This window comes from Chaetodon auriga, chromosome 21 (assembly GCF_051107435.1).
Source record: "Chaetodon auriga isolate fChaAug3 chromosome 21, fChaAug3.hap1, whole genome shotgun sequence".
Taxonomy (NCBI): Eukaryota; Metazoa; Chordata; class Actinopteri; order Chaetodontiformes; family Chaetodontidae; genus Chaetodon; species Chaetodon auriga.
The window spans coordinates 16,996,383-17,011,854 of NC_135094.1; the positions used below are offsets into that span (position 1 = coordinate 16,996,383).

The 15,472-nt window shown below is 42.6% G+C and overlaps 1 protein-coding gene across 2 annotated transcripts in view; it reads left to right on the top strand.

Moving 5' to 3' along the window:
- col11a1a (collagen, type XI, alpha 1a) overlaps positions 1 to 15,472 on the top strand; it is a 77,661-nt gene that overhangs the window by 51,332 nt on the left and 10,857 nt on the right. For both annotated transcript variants that reach the window (XM_076721473.1, XM_076721474.1), the window contains exons 41-54: positions 942 to 995; positions 3,293 to 3,400; positions 3,505 to 3,612; positions 4,119 to 4,172; positions 4,313 to 4,366; positions 4,941 to 5,048; positions 8,171 to 8,224; positions 8,306 to 8,359; positions 8,550 to 8,603; positions 9,136 to 9,189; positions 11,392 to 11,499; positions 11,903 to 11,956; positions 12,118 to 12,171; positions 13,199 to 13,252. In XM_076721473.1, coding sequence (XP_076577588.1) covers positions 942 to 995; positions 3,293 to 3,400; positions 3,505 to 3,612; positions 4,119 to 4,172; positions 4,313 to 4,366; positions 4,941 to 5,048; positions 8,171 to 8,224; positions 8,306 to 8,359; positions 8,550 to 8,603; positions 9,136 to 9,189; positions 11,392 to 11,499; positions 11,903 to 11,956; positions 12,118 to 12,171; positions 13,199 to 13,252 — 972 coding nt within the window. The remainder of the gene's footprint in view (positions 1 to 941; positions 996 to 3,292; positions 3,401 to 3,504; positions 3,613 to 4,118; positions 4,173 to 4,312; positions 4,367 to 4,940; positions 5,049 to 8,170; positions 8,225 to 8,305; positions 8,360 to 8,549; positions 8,604 to 9,135; positions 9,190 to 11,391; positions 11,500 to 11,902; positions 11,957 to 12,117; positions 12,172 to 13,198; positions 13,253 to 15,472) is intronic.

Here is a 15,472-nt window from a genome sequence, read left to right on the forward strand (position 1 = left end):
TCATGGGCCGCTAGTATAGAAGTAAGAAATTGTTGGTGAGGGATTCATTTGTGAGATCTTTCCCTGGTTTAACTCAAGGAATTATTTTTCATATTTCAGTGCTGGCATTTTTTGGGGGGTGCCGCAAAGTTAGTCTCTATATGCATTATTTACTCAATGAATTATTAAGTGGGAAATGTTGGCAATTAGACTGTGGTGGCTGGGAATGGATATACTGTGGGGAGGGGAAGTGTTTTGCTGCCTGCATCCTCAAGGTCAGTCAGGCTCTGCAGGCCAGCAGCACCACTGATTGTTTTCTGCCATTGTAATTTAGCCCAGCACACGGTCAGAGCCAGCAGAGACTCATTACCCATACTGCCATGTGTTCTTTTGTAGCCCACTAGGGAGCTGCACACACACACACACACACACACACACACACACACACACACACACACATTTTGGGCATTGACAAACATAGAGGAAAGCACACCTACATGCAACATATTAAACATAAAAATTGTACAAACCTTGAGGCACACACAGAGTGTATGTATAACTTATGTATCATATACAGTATGTGCACCACTCTCAAGCTGCAGCATCCACAAGAGCACATTTATAAAGGAAACAATATCTTTTTTAGGTGTGCCACATGGTACCGAGTGATGTAGGATTTTTTGGCCTTGGATTCATGCAGGTGGTCCACCAGGATGAAAATGCCAATAGCAATGATATTTCTTTAAGCAGTGGTCCGAGGTTAAAAGCACATTTCTAGTGGTGTCTCGCTGGAGTGACAAACCATTAAACGATGGCAGACGGTCCCGGTCGCATTGGCACCTGATGATGGAGCTGTTGAAATGCTGGCCTGGAGAGCGAATGCAAAGGCTGATTTAAAGTTGCACAGGGTTTAACAGCAATGTCAAGGAAGTCCTCATGTGTTCTTTGCTTCTTTTCCTCAGGGCCCAGCAGGTCTGAAGGGAGGAGAGGGGCCCCAAGGTCCACCTGGTCCTGTTGTAAGTATGCTGCCACCTGAGATCAAAGTACCATTGGGTAAAAGATGGTTTCTTTCCTCTCTCTGTTGGCATTTTAGATTTGATTTGTGTTACTGATTAGTGCGGAGGCTTGTACGGTATATTTCATGTTTTAGTGGAAAGCACCAGAGGGCAGTTTGGATCATTTGGAGAGGAAAAGCTTTAAAAAATGGCTTCAATTTACTCTTACTAACTGCTAGGCCATCTTTGTACTGGCTTTCCTTTTGATATCACCACCAGGGAAGATTTAGGCAACACTCTCAAACTTATGAGAGACAGTTAACAATTATTTATTTGTTTTAACTTTTATTGCCTCAGGTAAGGTTTGGTGAGCAGCATGCTCTTATTCAGCTTTGTAGTGCAGCTCATTCGTGAAATTATGCACACTCACACATTCTAGTGATGTGTACACCCACTGGAGCAGCTAGGTTATAAGTGCCTGGCTCAAGGACATCACAACTGTAGCTACAGAGAAAGGAGAGCTGAGATTTTGGGAATTAGAAGGTGAATAAGACCAGTGGAACTGCAGTCACAGTGACATTATAGGCAGACATGAGAGGAAATCTGACATAGTTAATTATTTAAAAGCACATATGTAATACTTATAAACTCATTAAGCCATCACGGTCACGTCATCGGTGTTTCATTTTTTAATTTTCCAATGAAAGCGTCACCAAATTTCCTCCCGTCCCGCTGCACACAGCGATTTGTCACGGGAGCGATCATGCGATAGAGTAGCTGGGTATCAAGACGGTTTGCTCCGTTGCCTCCTGGCACACAGAGACAGACCCAACAAACGAACACACAAACACAGAACAAAACCACACAGCCAGGAGAGCGTCCATATGGTGAGTCACAGCGTGCAGTCATTCTGGGCGATGCTCCTACACATCCCTCATCTGTCCCCGAGGTTGCATCCCGCCACTCTACGCCTCCAGTGTTCCTCCCACAGCCCTGTCAGATTGTCACACAGACTCTAGAGCCTCTTCATAAGATTCAGTAATAAGGTTAGCATGATGTGATGAGCTGCTGCTGTCACAAGAGCTTTCTTTTTGTTCCTAATCATGAGTTTTATGTGTTTTTTCAATGTGCACACACACATATTAAAGCAATAAAATCAGAAAATACCAGCTGCTAAAAAATTCAACGTTTCTGAGAAACACGTTAGATCATCTAATAGGCCCTTATCGTTGTCTCTAGACATACATTGTTGAAGGTGCAAATGTTCTATGTCGGTGTTAGCAATATGAAGTCAGATTTCCACACCATTTGAGTACATTTGCTTCTACTTTTTCTCTTAAAGTTGATGTTCTTCTCAGGAGATTTGAGCAGTAATTACAGCCCTGGGAAATTAATACATTCATAACTCCCTACTCAAGTCCATACATTTTACATATTAAAATAACCTGCACACAAACTTTAGTTTGACTAATTTGCACATTAATATGTATATATATTACAGCCTGTACGTCAAACTCAACTTAGAAACTTTGCAAATTTGTAGGATGGGCCTGAAAATACATGTGGGATTATTGAAACATCATTTTCCTTCAGAGGAAGCAAAAAAACCCCACAGTGCTACATGATAAAGTACAAAATCAGGTTAGGGTTATGCACAATCAGCACAAAATATCAACAAATCAACAACACAACTTTAATATTTAGGTTGTGATTTGACAGAACATTGAAGAGTCTCCATTTGCATTCTGGCTGTGTATTGACATTTGTCTGGTAAGGCCATACATTCCTGGGAACATGAAGTCCATGTTCATGCAGGTACGCTGTCAGTTAATTCACTGCAGCAGAGATAAAAAATGTGAATGTCATTCACCATCATGTTTTATGGATCTAGGTGAACACTGAGTTCCTGTATCTGAGTATTGATACACAGCAGCAGCCTCTTTCATTCAGAAATGCATTTCCAGCAGCAGGAATGAGACGCTCAGAGCTTAGAGAGTCACCAAGACGTCAGTTCACCGACAGCAGATAATGCTGGCAGCTCTCAAGGAGGAGCTCTGCTTTTTTAGAACTTAAAAGCCACCTGCTGCTATGTTACTTCAGATTTCCTCTTAAAAGGTGTTTGTGTGTATAGGTGTGTATGTGTGCGTTGATCTTTTTGCAGTGGAGCTCAGCTGGGCCTTGCTTTGTATGTGTCTTAATGGCACTGGTTACTGTTCGGCAGGCTGACAAAACTTTAGAATATGAGTCCTTCTCTCCAAAATGAACCTCCTGCCCTTCATTTTTCACTCATTATCTCTCTTTCTTTCTCCCACTCACAGGGTTCTCCTGGTGAGAGAGGTCCTGCTGGTGCTGCTGGTCCAATTGGCCTATCTGGTAGACCTGGTCCTCAGGGGCCCCCAGGCCCTGCTGGAGAGAAGGGAGCACCTGTAAGTATTTTTCTAGCTTTCCTTTCTTTTCCTTCCTTCAACCTTCAGTTCTACCGTTTTTAGTTTTCAAAATATAATTAAAACAAATATGTTTGCTCTTCTAGGGTGAGAAAGGGCCTCAGGGTCCTGCTGGTCGTGATGGCGTCCAGGGCCCTGTCGGTTTGCCTGGGCCCGCAGGACCTCAAGGTCCACCCGGAGAGGACGGCGACAAGGTCAGTCAGCCACACTCACCAACACTTGTCCTATCCTGTTGGCCCAGTAACAACTCCGTCTCCATTGCGGTTTGAGCCTGAACCAGATTGCCAATCAATCATCATTCCCACGTTCACACCGAAGCCATCTGCATCAAAAATATGCATCTCTCGTTTCCTCACTGTTGCCTATCCATCTTCATAACCGAATGTGCCAGCAATCGCAATTAGAGGAGATGTAGAAGTGAAATCGTGTTGCTCGTTTCATCTCCTGCAATCATTATGCCCCTTAAGGCCACTATCGGGGATTCTACTGAGCTGCCAAACATATGTCACTGCAGACGTTTGCTATACAGTGAGCTAGATCGTACATCTCCTTTGTGTATCCATATAGTGCTGTGTGAAGACCTGCAAATAATGGTTGTTTGTGTTGAGCTCAGGGTTTTCAATGATTTTTCATAAGCTGTTAAGAATAAGCTGAGCTGAGCTGAGGTGGCTGACTGTTTGTGTGTGTTTCTCTTTGCTAGGGAGAGGTCGGAGAGCCCGGTCAGAAAGGAAGCAAAGCCGACAAGGGAGAACAGGTGCGTTATGGTGTTGCTGCGTGTTTTTAAAAGGGGTTCCCACTTACAGAATCACACGCTAGCACCATTATCGCAATGCGAGTGAGCTGTGTTTGTGCTTTTAAGGGATATTGTGGCAACTTGTTCTTGTTTGTGTTCAGGGTCCTCCTGGCCCAGCTGGTCTCCAAGGTCCCATAGGTGCTCCAGGTCCTGCTGTAAGTACAACTTTCCTAAAAAGCATGGATGAAATATATCTAATGGACCACATGTGCATTTGTGATATCTGTAGCATCACAAAACAGATAGGCAGCTACATATCCCGATTCTTGAATAGTAGAAAATGCAGAGTTGTTGTCTGTAAGTCCCCTAAAATCCTTAATTTTGAATGAATCACAGGAATATTCCTCACAAAGACTTGCAGTACCAAACACTCGGCATTCAAAATTGAAAAACTATCTCACTTCAAGTGGAATCTCCTCTGTTACATCAGTAAACAATACAAACATTTGTATGAATATTTCACACATTGCACAACACAACACTGTTTTTTGCTCAGAGAGGCTTGCAAGCTTGTAAGAATAGACGTGCAGTTTGTAACAGGAACATGCATTCAGTAGGAATGATAACTTGAAAGGAAGGTCACAGTGTGCTTGGATGTACATGTGTGGTTTTGATGGAATTTTATTGTTGGCTGTAAATGTTTTAACTGAACATGAAGTGAATGTGCAAGCATTGTTGTATTTGAATATAGACCCCAGGATGAGTAAAATGAGTGTTTTTTTTTCTCAGGGAGCTGATGGAGAGCCTGGTCCCAGAGGTCAGCAGGGTATGTTCGGACAGAAGGGAGATGAAGGTTCCAGAGGTTTCCCTGGACCTCCTGGTCCCATTGGTCTGCAGGTTAGTACCATGTGTATACATCTGCACACACAATGAGCTGCATGGTGTCAAAATCTTACGGTAGTCCGGTTTGCATCATGTAAACAGCTGTCCCAAACAGCTAAATGCAAACAGTAAGTGAACAGTTTATACATGCATTTATGTTGCAGCAGTGCTACATAGTGACACTGAGACCTTCAGTCAGTTAACATTGTGCATATAATTACTGTTGAAATCCATTTTAACATTTTCATATCAGACATATGTACAAGGAGGCAGCACCGATTATGTGTATGTATGAAAATGAATGACATATGGAAGCCAGAACAAAGGCCAACAACCTCCTCTATTCTCATTACACACTAACTGTCCCACTCCTGTTTCCACGGTACTGCCGCTGTACCTTCACTGTTTCACTTGTCAGATGATGGCATTTCTTCTTCTGAGGTCTTGTAGCTGTCACACTGGATTAGTAGAAACTCATCATTGCGGTATAAGACATCCAGCCCTCTATGAGTTACAGTCCTAGCTTCACAAAGATAATGTTCGAAAAGACATTTCCTGGTGAGCCATATATGGCGGGAGAGATTGGCTCCTCGGTGAGGGATCGCTTGAAATTACACACAGTGCCATCCTGGATCCAGGGCATCAGTTCATATTCATTTTATGTGCTTTATATTTCCATATTCTGCGTGCTCCTGCGTGTGTCCTATGTGCTTTGGACTTTGAAGTGACATTGTAATCTGAAGGCATAAGAAGGGCCATTCAATTAACGGCTCTGCTAATCCCACACTCTGCAATAATCACATGTTGCTGAGGAAGGAAGAGCTGATTAAGCATGCACAAGAGGTGGGGAGAAGAAAAATGCAATTAGTTTGTCAAACTGAATAGAAAAGAATTAGGATTCATCTTTTAATTATTTATATTTAGACTTACTGAGTAGGCATAGCCACTCACTGTATATATTTACTCTCAAATATCTTGTTCATACACTGTATTTGATCTTATACAGTTTATTGCTAGGGACTAGAAGTTTGCAAAAAAGTGAACTAAATTCTGTTTCTTTCAGTCATTTACTCACTCATTCAGCCTGCAGTAGCAGCTGCATTGTCTAGTCATGACACACATAAGAATCAGTGTCACTGAGTTACTCTCTAAACTGTGTGGGGTTACGATACTGTGTGGCATTCATCCCACACCGTGCTACAGTGCAAACACAGGCAGACACACAAACTCACACAGCTGCCCATGTCGTACACTCTGCTTTAATTGGATCTGTGATATGTATTGTGTGTTGGCTGAGCTTTTGGCCTGCGATAATTCCACCTTCCCTCGCTGACAACAGCCTTCCTCCATCACCACCTGGGTTAAGGAGGGCCAGCAAGGATTCTTTCTCAGACCAGCAAAGTATACCTGTGTGTATAAAAAGGCATTGCCATCGCTGCTATATTTTATCTTTTGATATGAAAATGATTCATAGGGGTGTAGAGGTGTAGGTTTTAAAGAACAATTTAGTGTTAGCCAAATGTTTTAAAAGGCAGATCAGCTTGATGCAAAAACATACATGTTGACTAATCTACACTACAACTAGGCTTAATGATGTTTTGTATCCCTGTGATAATACTGTAACGAGGTAGGACCTTCACCTTAGTGCTAGCTCATTTGTTAGTAATTATGTGTTTTATTAGGAATCAACTTCTTAAGCTAAACACGTTAAGAGTTTACTGCATTGTCTTGATGAAATTACATAGACGACCGCTCATCATTCCAAGGTACCATCCTATCTCTGCAGGATTATATCCAATGGACTTTTAATTGGGAGTAATTCACATCCCATTGCGATTGCATTAATTGTGTAGACTGACCTGCTCCCATAGTCAGTTCCTCATCGAGCACATTTGCCATGCTGCATAATTAGAAGCACCTCTAACGATGTCAGACTAGAGGAGACCTTTACACAGATGAGATTTCTCAGCACGGCAGGAATCAGCATGCAGCTGCACGCACTTTTTAACACCTACGGAAAACACAGGGGCATGAACGCACAGGCGCTTAGATGTAGGGCAATGCGCGCATACACAAACTGACAACAGTCAGCAAAGAGTCTTTTTTTCCCTCTGCCCTGGTTGTGAGTATTTGAGGTTGGTGTAAGCGCGTGTAGAAGACGTAATTCTTTGATCTCCTCTTTTGCAAACGTTACGCCAATGACACACCGCCTCTGCATCAAGAACAGACACACACACATACACACACACACAAAAGGAAAGCAGGGGGACAGCTATTTAACCACAGCAATTACCCGTAGAAATGTCAGGGACCAAACACACATACGAGGTCTTGACCAAGCTGCTCATTTAACATGCATGAGTGAGCTGGATCTATGTGTGCACCTTTGAGTGAAGATGAACAAGCCACTGGCAGCAAAAGGCAAAGCATTGGGTATTGTCTTGCCAGAATTGTACAATAAAATCATTTCACCTCCTTTTGAGCATTTCTAAAGAGGCTTAAACCCCTGTTGTGCTTGGAGATACATCACTGAGTTCTTCACTACCAGCTGCTATTTCAAGAATTCCAGCTGAATTAGGCCCTTTAATACATGGCGTATGTGCATGTTTCAATTCTCTTTCTCCACAATGTCTCATCCCTCATTCAAAGAGCTGTTGAAACATTTGGCGTATTTCCTTGAAGGACTAAAATGGCTCCTGTCATCACGAAATAGCGCTGCTTCTGTGTCTGTTCTGCTCGTTGCGCAGTTTGTCTGCACATGAGTGCCTGTTTTTTTTTGTTTGTTTTTTTTTGAAGGTCTCGGGTTCTGACCTTGCTCAGCACATATCCATTGAATATTTCATCAAACAGATAATAGGACGAGACTGCAGTTAAAACATGAATTCAGATGATTCATTTATGCATGTTCTGGCCCACAGATATGCTTAATATTTCAGTGCATCACTACAATGTATTCTGGCAGTCAAATCAAATGTCAGATGAAATTTCAGGCAGGAACAGCTGTTGTGAAGGCACTTAACAGCACAAACAAAATGAAGTCATTAAGACCATCGTTGAGAAACGGCACCTCGCGCTTTGCAGCAGGATTATTTTCTTTTCCGATAATGTAATTGTTTATTCGTTTTTGTCATCCTCAGGGTCTTCCAGGACCTCCTGGCGAAAAAGGAGAGAACGGTGATGTTGGCCCTATGGTAAGACATGCATCTGCTTCTTCGACGCACTCTTATTAGTAGCTTGGTACACTTGAACAACACCGTGTTTCTTTTCTGCAGGGCCCTCCTGGTCCCCCTGGTCCCAGAGGTCCTCAGGGTCCTAGTGGAGCTGATGTACGTATGGCTCATTGAAAAGAATGTGTATATGCGACATTAAATTCCATGTTAAACTGTGATATAAAGTTAACTCCTTCTTTAGTGGCTTTACGTCATCTATTTTACATCGCGATGCCTGGATATCATCAAGCATCCTCTCCCGAGGTGATGGAGGATGACTCATGTCTTTCTTGATTTCCTGCTGCAGGGTCCACAAGGCCCCCCAGGAGGAGTGGGCCCCATGGGATCTGTGGGTGAGAAGGTAAGAGTCAGAACATGGCCGTGGGTATTCTGCCCGCTAAGCGTGATGTTGGACTGAAATACTGCTCGCCTAGCCCTTCCAGACCGCCCGGCTGCCCCCCTTTGTTACCACCTGCAGTCTATCCATTTCATATATCCAGGCTTTTTGTCTGAGTTAGTGCTTTGACACTATTAATGTCTATTTTACAACACCTCCAACGAGATTCGTCCATTTTACTGCCATTTGGCAGACGGCTGCGTTATAAATACTTAATGCTGTACCATGGCTGTTAAAATGACTCTGGAATATGAAACATGAAGGGCTACCAACACTTTTAAGAGGGCACTTGGAAAACAGTAACATTTAACACCCTTGTCTCAACTACTGTTATAGACTTAGTTAAGTTAAATGTCTACCTTTTGTTCATATTGATAATATCATTAAGAGTTAGTGTGAAAGAGACTAGCAGGGACTTTTTGTCTTGATTTGGAAGCTCTCCCAGTGTGAGAGTGATGGTTTATCTGTCCAGACACTGACATTTGCGTAACCACAGGGTGAACAAGGTGAGGCCGGAAACCCAGGACCATCTGGAGAGCCTGGAACTGGGGTAAGTGAGCTCTGTTTTTGTTTTGCTACTAGCATGGATAGCAGTAATGTCTCATGTTTGTTTGTCTTAGCGTATGTATATGTCATTGTTTATTCATATTTATCCTCATCAACATGCATTAGCCTCTCAGTCTTGAACATACCACTCAGCCTTAGCATGAATAGTCGGGAGCGTATTTAAAAGTAGCTTGTCCTCATTTTACATGACTTCAATGCACACGCCACTCACTGAGGTCAGTCAAGTGTACAGCACGGTAGGTAACAGTATCAGCATCGGCAGCAGCATATATCTGTGGGTTATCCCCGGGAAAACAGTTGCTTAATGGATAGCTTTAGGCAAATATAGTGCAAAATCCAATCTAACGAGAAGTTTATTTTCCTTCAGAGTGACACTGTGTATTCATCACAACGAAAGTAATTTAGACTGGTAGTTCAGCTCAGCATGGCTCTTCTGCTTTGCACCCCATGTCCACATGGCCTGCCAAATTCAGCCTCTTCCCAGACTCTTAAGACATAATTACCAGGAGGATGCGCCTGGTGCTTCTGCCCTAAAGAACAATGATTGCAGCCTCCATGAAGCAAGTCAGCATCAAAACACCAGACACCCACTTTGCTGAGTGCAGCTTTTAGCTGTGGTTTGCCCTGTTCTGATAGCTACAGTGGGGCAGTAGTGAAGGACTTTGCAAGTTTTCTCCTCTTCTACACTGTGTATTTAAGTTGTTCTGATTATATTAAACTGCAGTGTTCAGATTGAATTTTACGAGGTTTTGAAAGATTGCATGTTAATTTACCATATCCATATAATTACCTGTGTTATTGCCAGACAGAGATTTATGACTCTTCTTTTACTTTTACCAAACAGCCATCATTGATAGCTCTATTAGCTCTACGGCCTCATTTATCATTATTGAGGTGCAACAGCAGATTGAAAAGACGGTCTTTCTCCGGTGGGAGTGGCAGAGGAGCATGATTACAAGCATTCATAATATCCCCTGCTAGTTCCCCATCATGCTGCTGGTGTCATTGACATTTCCAAAGTCAGTGTGCAGCTTAAGTCCCCGTCATGAGCAGAGCCCAGACCAATGTCTTTCACTTAGTTCTTGTCTTTTTGCATCAAAGTGAAACGTTTAGCTCTGATGGCAGCCATCATCTCTACAATATAGTATGTAAACGTCATTATACATATGCATAGATAGACATACGAAAATGATTTTACTTCATTCTATTCAACATATTTATATTTTTTTATGTCATTAAAAGCTCATCTTTATCCTCATCCATCATCCATTTGAAAAGGAGCACACAATAATGATACACATTAAACAAACAGACCAGAAATATACTCAGCATTTAACCACTTAGATGATAAATATACAGTAAATGATAAAAACAACACCAACAAGATGTGGATGTGACCAGACTGTGAAAAGTGTGCGTAGCACAAACATCAAATAAAATGCATGAACAGTGATTAAACATTCGCTTTTAGCCACATGTTTGAGGTTTCAAAGCCGTACAGTAGATGAAGCTGCGGTTCTTTGTCGTCTGGTAAAGAGTCCACTGAATGAACAGAAAGAGCTGACTGCCCAAATGCAGAGCAGCAAACGGGGACATACATAACAATCTCTTCTTTGAATCATCAGCAGATTTGCCACCAATTCACAATTCAGAGAATCTGCTGAATTCCTTCGAGCCACAAAGCAAAAAAAGTGTTTTTCATCCGAATCTGGAAGAGTGCGCCATTCTATCAGCACAAATAGAGCTACAGAAGCTGGAGGTTTCAAAGTCTCTTGCAGTGACAGATGGTGAAGGGGAGGAAAGGCAGATATGAAAATCATGTCCAGCATATTTATTCTCATTAGGGAGCGCGCTGCTTCTAGGAAACATTGTCTTAGGAAACATTTTATCGATGCTTCAAATGCTCCACATTGCACCTGTGAGATTACTGGAAGTTGTCCCTGATACAAATCAGGACTGTAGAGGTGCAGTAACATCATATCTAAGAGCTCATGGTGTTGAAAATGAGACCATTTCACACTGACTCTGTTGACCATCCCTGCACCCCGAGATCAGCTCTGGACCCAATTTTTCTCAGCAGCTTCTGACCACAAATCAGTTTTTAGCCGTCATTCAATTCAGTGTAGACTCTTCCTCCTGTGCTGCCGATGTAATAAATGCCCTCCCCGACCCCCCACTACTATAGGGACCTAAAGGCGAGAGAGGAGAGAAAGGAGAGGCTGGCCCCCCTGGAGCTGCTGGACCTGCTGGTGCCAAAGGACCCCCTGGAGATGACGGTCCAAAGGGCAACCCTGTAAGTCTGCCAGACTCTCACAGAATGTGCAGCGTTTTTTCCAGCACTCAGCCTAACAGGCTCAAATGTACCGCTTTAAAGGAAAAGACCCCCACCAGCCCTGAGGCGGGCAATTTTATCCCAGAACATATTCAAGAGCTAAAAAGCCTTTTTATTGAGGGAGATGATATTTTATGCTTGCATGGTAATGGAATGCACCGAGGCCTTTTCTCATGGATTTGCAACATCATCATTAAGTCCATCAAATTGCCTTCAGTGGTGTAACCAGGTATACCAGGACTGAATCACTGTCGAAATTACTAACCATGTCCTTAACACCTGTATCCAGGGAAAATTATGCTTCAGCTGCAGTGCCTCGGGTTTCTTTTGCTACACTGATATATCACATTTCTCTCCCTTAAAGGGTCCTGTCGGATTCCCTGGAGACCCTGGCCCTCCTGGAGAGCCGGGAGTTGGTGTAAGTATGAAATCTTTAAGCAATATTTACCCCATACATAGTTGATCATCTAGGTCTGTGAATCATGTTGAATCCATAAATTAAGCAGTATGGTAGTTATTGTATAGGAGAGATATTTTCAATGGCAGACATTGTCCAACCTGTGCACCTCTCATTTACAGGGCACTGATGGAGAACCAGGAGAGAAGGGAGAGGATGGCGAGGGCGGTCAGCCGGTAAGTTGCTGCCATTTCACAGAATTTGGGCCGAACAGATGATGTATGAGTATATATCAGATGCTGTATCTATAAGTGCGCAATATAACTGAAACATTTTCACAATCAATGACTTTGTCATGTACATGAATGATCATGAGGATCTCTAGTTTATGTTGGTTTCATATCACACTAGTCCAGCACAAGTTTGCCTGCAGTAAAAGCTGTAATTATATCTAGTCAGTAAATAATTTACTCTGCAGCATTTAAATTCAGAATATTTACTCCATCCTCTTGGGTGTACGGTAACTGGACTTATCTGCTTTGCAGATTCATTAAGTATGATTAGAAATAAAAGCCAAACACTAATGTGCTGGCCCTGTGTAAAGTGCAACAAATCACAAGACTTATTAATATTTATGCATGTAAATGAGCCTTTATCATTGCCAAAGAAAAACACACAAAGTATTTTATTTACTCCATGAATGTTACATATTAGATTTTTTTATTTATGAACTGTGATTGCATGCTCCTATGCCAGAGCAATACGGAGTTGCGAGGATATATTAAAATACGCTAAACTATGTATGACGGCTCAGTGTTCTTTGAGAGGAAAACATGTATATCCTTCTATTATTCATATTTACATCTAACTCTCTAACTGTGAATAACTCTCACTTTTGAGGACTGCAAAATGTTTACCAATGCAAATGATGAAAAAATTGCTTTGATTGCTTGCAATTAACTCCGAGATAATTGGATGAAAGTGTCTCAGGGAACACAGTATGTGTCATTTCAGGCAGTGCAGAGCCTCATCCAACTTTGGGATTTGGCATTACATGTCTTCTGGACTATCCTGAGCTCGAATATTCCCTAAATGTCAATGTGCTCTCTCTGTTATTGTCCTTTTGGCAGACATAACGAGAGATTTAGTGAAGCACGCTGTGCTCATCAGAATTCACATGAGCACTGACTCATTTGTTAATACAACTTGTTTTATTGTCTTTTAATGGTTTCCTGCATCTCCTGTTTGCTTGCTTGTTTTCAGGGACCTCCAGGCCCATCAGGAGAAGCCGGCCCGCCTGGACCACCTGGCAAGAGAGTAAGTCTGTGGCCATTAAGGCTAAAATTACTACAGTATTTTATTTAGATGTGCATCATTGGTGAACTTTCTGCAATAATCCAGGATAGTCTGAGGAGCCTGTTGCTGGCATGTCATCATTGCAAGAGTGAGCTGTGTTGACGTGAAATCTCTTGTTGACCAAAGTTTTTGTCAGGTTTAAAACCATGAGCCCATGTACGTCTTAGCCCTCTTCTAAAATAGATGAATGGAGTGGAGCTCTGGCTGCAACAGACGGGTGTCCCGCCTCACTGTGAAACAACTCCTCAGCAACTCAATCTTGGCAGCAAAGCAGGAGAGATTCATTTTCATTAAAAGTAGAGTGGGGAAAACAAAGTGGGAGATTTAAGGGGTCAAGCCGTTGCGCTGTCTTCGTAGAAATCCACCTCAAAGCCTGTTGAGAAATGAATGGCAAGATGTAAAAATCATTCTTTTTTTTTGTATTAGCAAGAAATTGGAAAGGCTTACCAAAAAAAATAGCTGGAGAAAAAAAAAAAAGAAGGAGCCGCCTGTTCCAAACTCATTTACGTCTTTGTGGCAGCGGGAAGAAGACGAGAGAGATATAGCAAGGATGACACATTATTGATCCACAGCTGCTTGACTGACAGCCAGAGCAAAACAAAAGCATAACACGGACATGGAGGAGCTGTTACGAGGTTATGAGAGGAGAGGGGCTGGCTTTACGATTGCCCCCCTCAAAAAATAGAAATCCAATAAACACTAAGAATTTAATGTGTTTGCTTGTGATGAGACCATCATCGCTGAGACTTTTGTCAGCCTTTACAAGAGGAACTGCTCTACTCTGAGACCTTCTTCATGCAGCCGACAGCGTGAGGTCGGCTCTGAAGCCGCTAAGCTGCTTTCTGAACGCTCACCTCCGAGATGCAACATTAACATATTTCCAGTGTGATGTGAAGCTTGAAGGCCACATGAAAAGGAGGAGCCATTCGCCTGAATTTGAAAGAAAACTCACAATCTCAAGTGACTCACTGCATTTCAAAGAACGACTCCGAGCCTCAGTCCATTGGGGGGAAAAAAAAAAAAAAACATGTCATGCATTTTTAAACCCGGCTTGATTGCTTTTCTAATATACGGGATGAAATTTACATTCTGAGTATTTAGCATGGTATCAGCACATGCCGCACCTAAATGGCCAAGGGATTATGGTGAGGAAAAGGGCTATTTTATCACACACAGGTCTTTAATCACTTAGAAATAAAAACGGGACCTGAGATGATCCCTGCTGCTCCCGGACAGGTTGCTCCTTTGAATGCATAATTCCGCAGCGAGAGTTGTTTAGGATCTGTTGGCCCCCTTTGTGTCTCCTCAGCATTTTGCCTGCAGAAATTTGCAACAGTCCGTAAATCTCTCTCTAGCACAGCCGCTGATTTTGAATAAGTCAATTTAGTATGGCAGCAAATCATCAGATTTGCTTAATGCCTTAATACTGGAAATGTATTCAACATTGCCTCTTGAAGAAAGAAATATGAAAAAGTAATTAACCTTATCTAGCTATAACTCTTTTTTTAATTAGGTTCAGGTCACTACTCTTTTTTTTCCCTTTGTCTGTAACTGGTGGCAATCTTATTCAATTAAGGTGAGTAATAATCGGTGTCTCATACACCTATGGCTGCAGAGCCAACGAAAAGGCAACCGTGACTGAAAGAACACACCTGCACTTCGCCGCCGTATGTCGTGCCACAAGCGAAAAGGCTCTTTGTGCCGAGAGAGCCTGCCACTTCGCTACCAGTCAGAGGTACACATCAGGAGAAGATGAAAGCTCCAAGACAGGAGGCAAGCTCACATTATAGGCTCTCAGTCAATAGCACTTAGGCCTCAGTCGGCCAGATGAGAGTGGAATTTGGATGGAGAGCGTTTTTGAAGAGGGACGACTGGAGGTGGAGTTGAAACAAATCACTGTGGGCCTGAGAGATCCTGACTAGAAAGAAAAGACGACCTGCCAACCCTTGGCGTGACTGAAGAAGGCTGTGTGAGTGCTCTGTGTGTATTTCTACGCGGCTGCACGATTGTATGTTTTGGTGGGCAGACAAAGGCATGCCCGAGCCGTTCAAATAGATCCTGATGGCGCTGAAGTACACGTTCAAGGGCATTGGATTATCATCCCTGTTCAGAGACAGCACCCACCCAGTATTCATCAAGTGAGACAACTGTTCAATATGATCCAATCTAATAAAGGTAAAC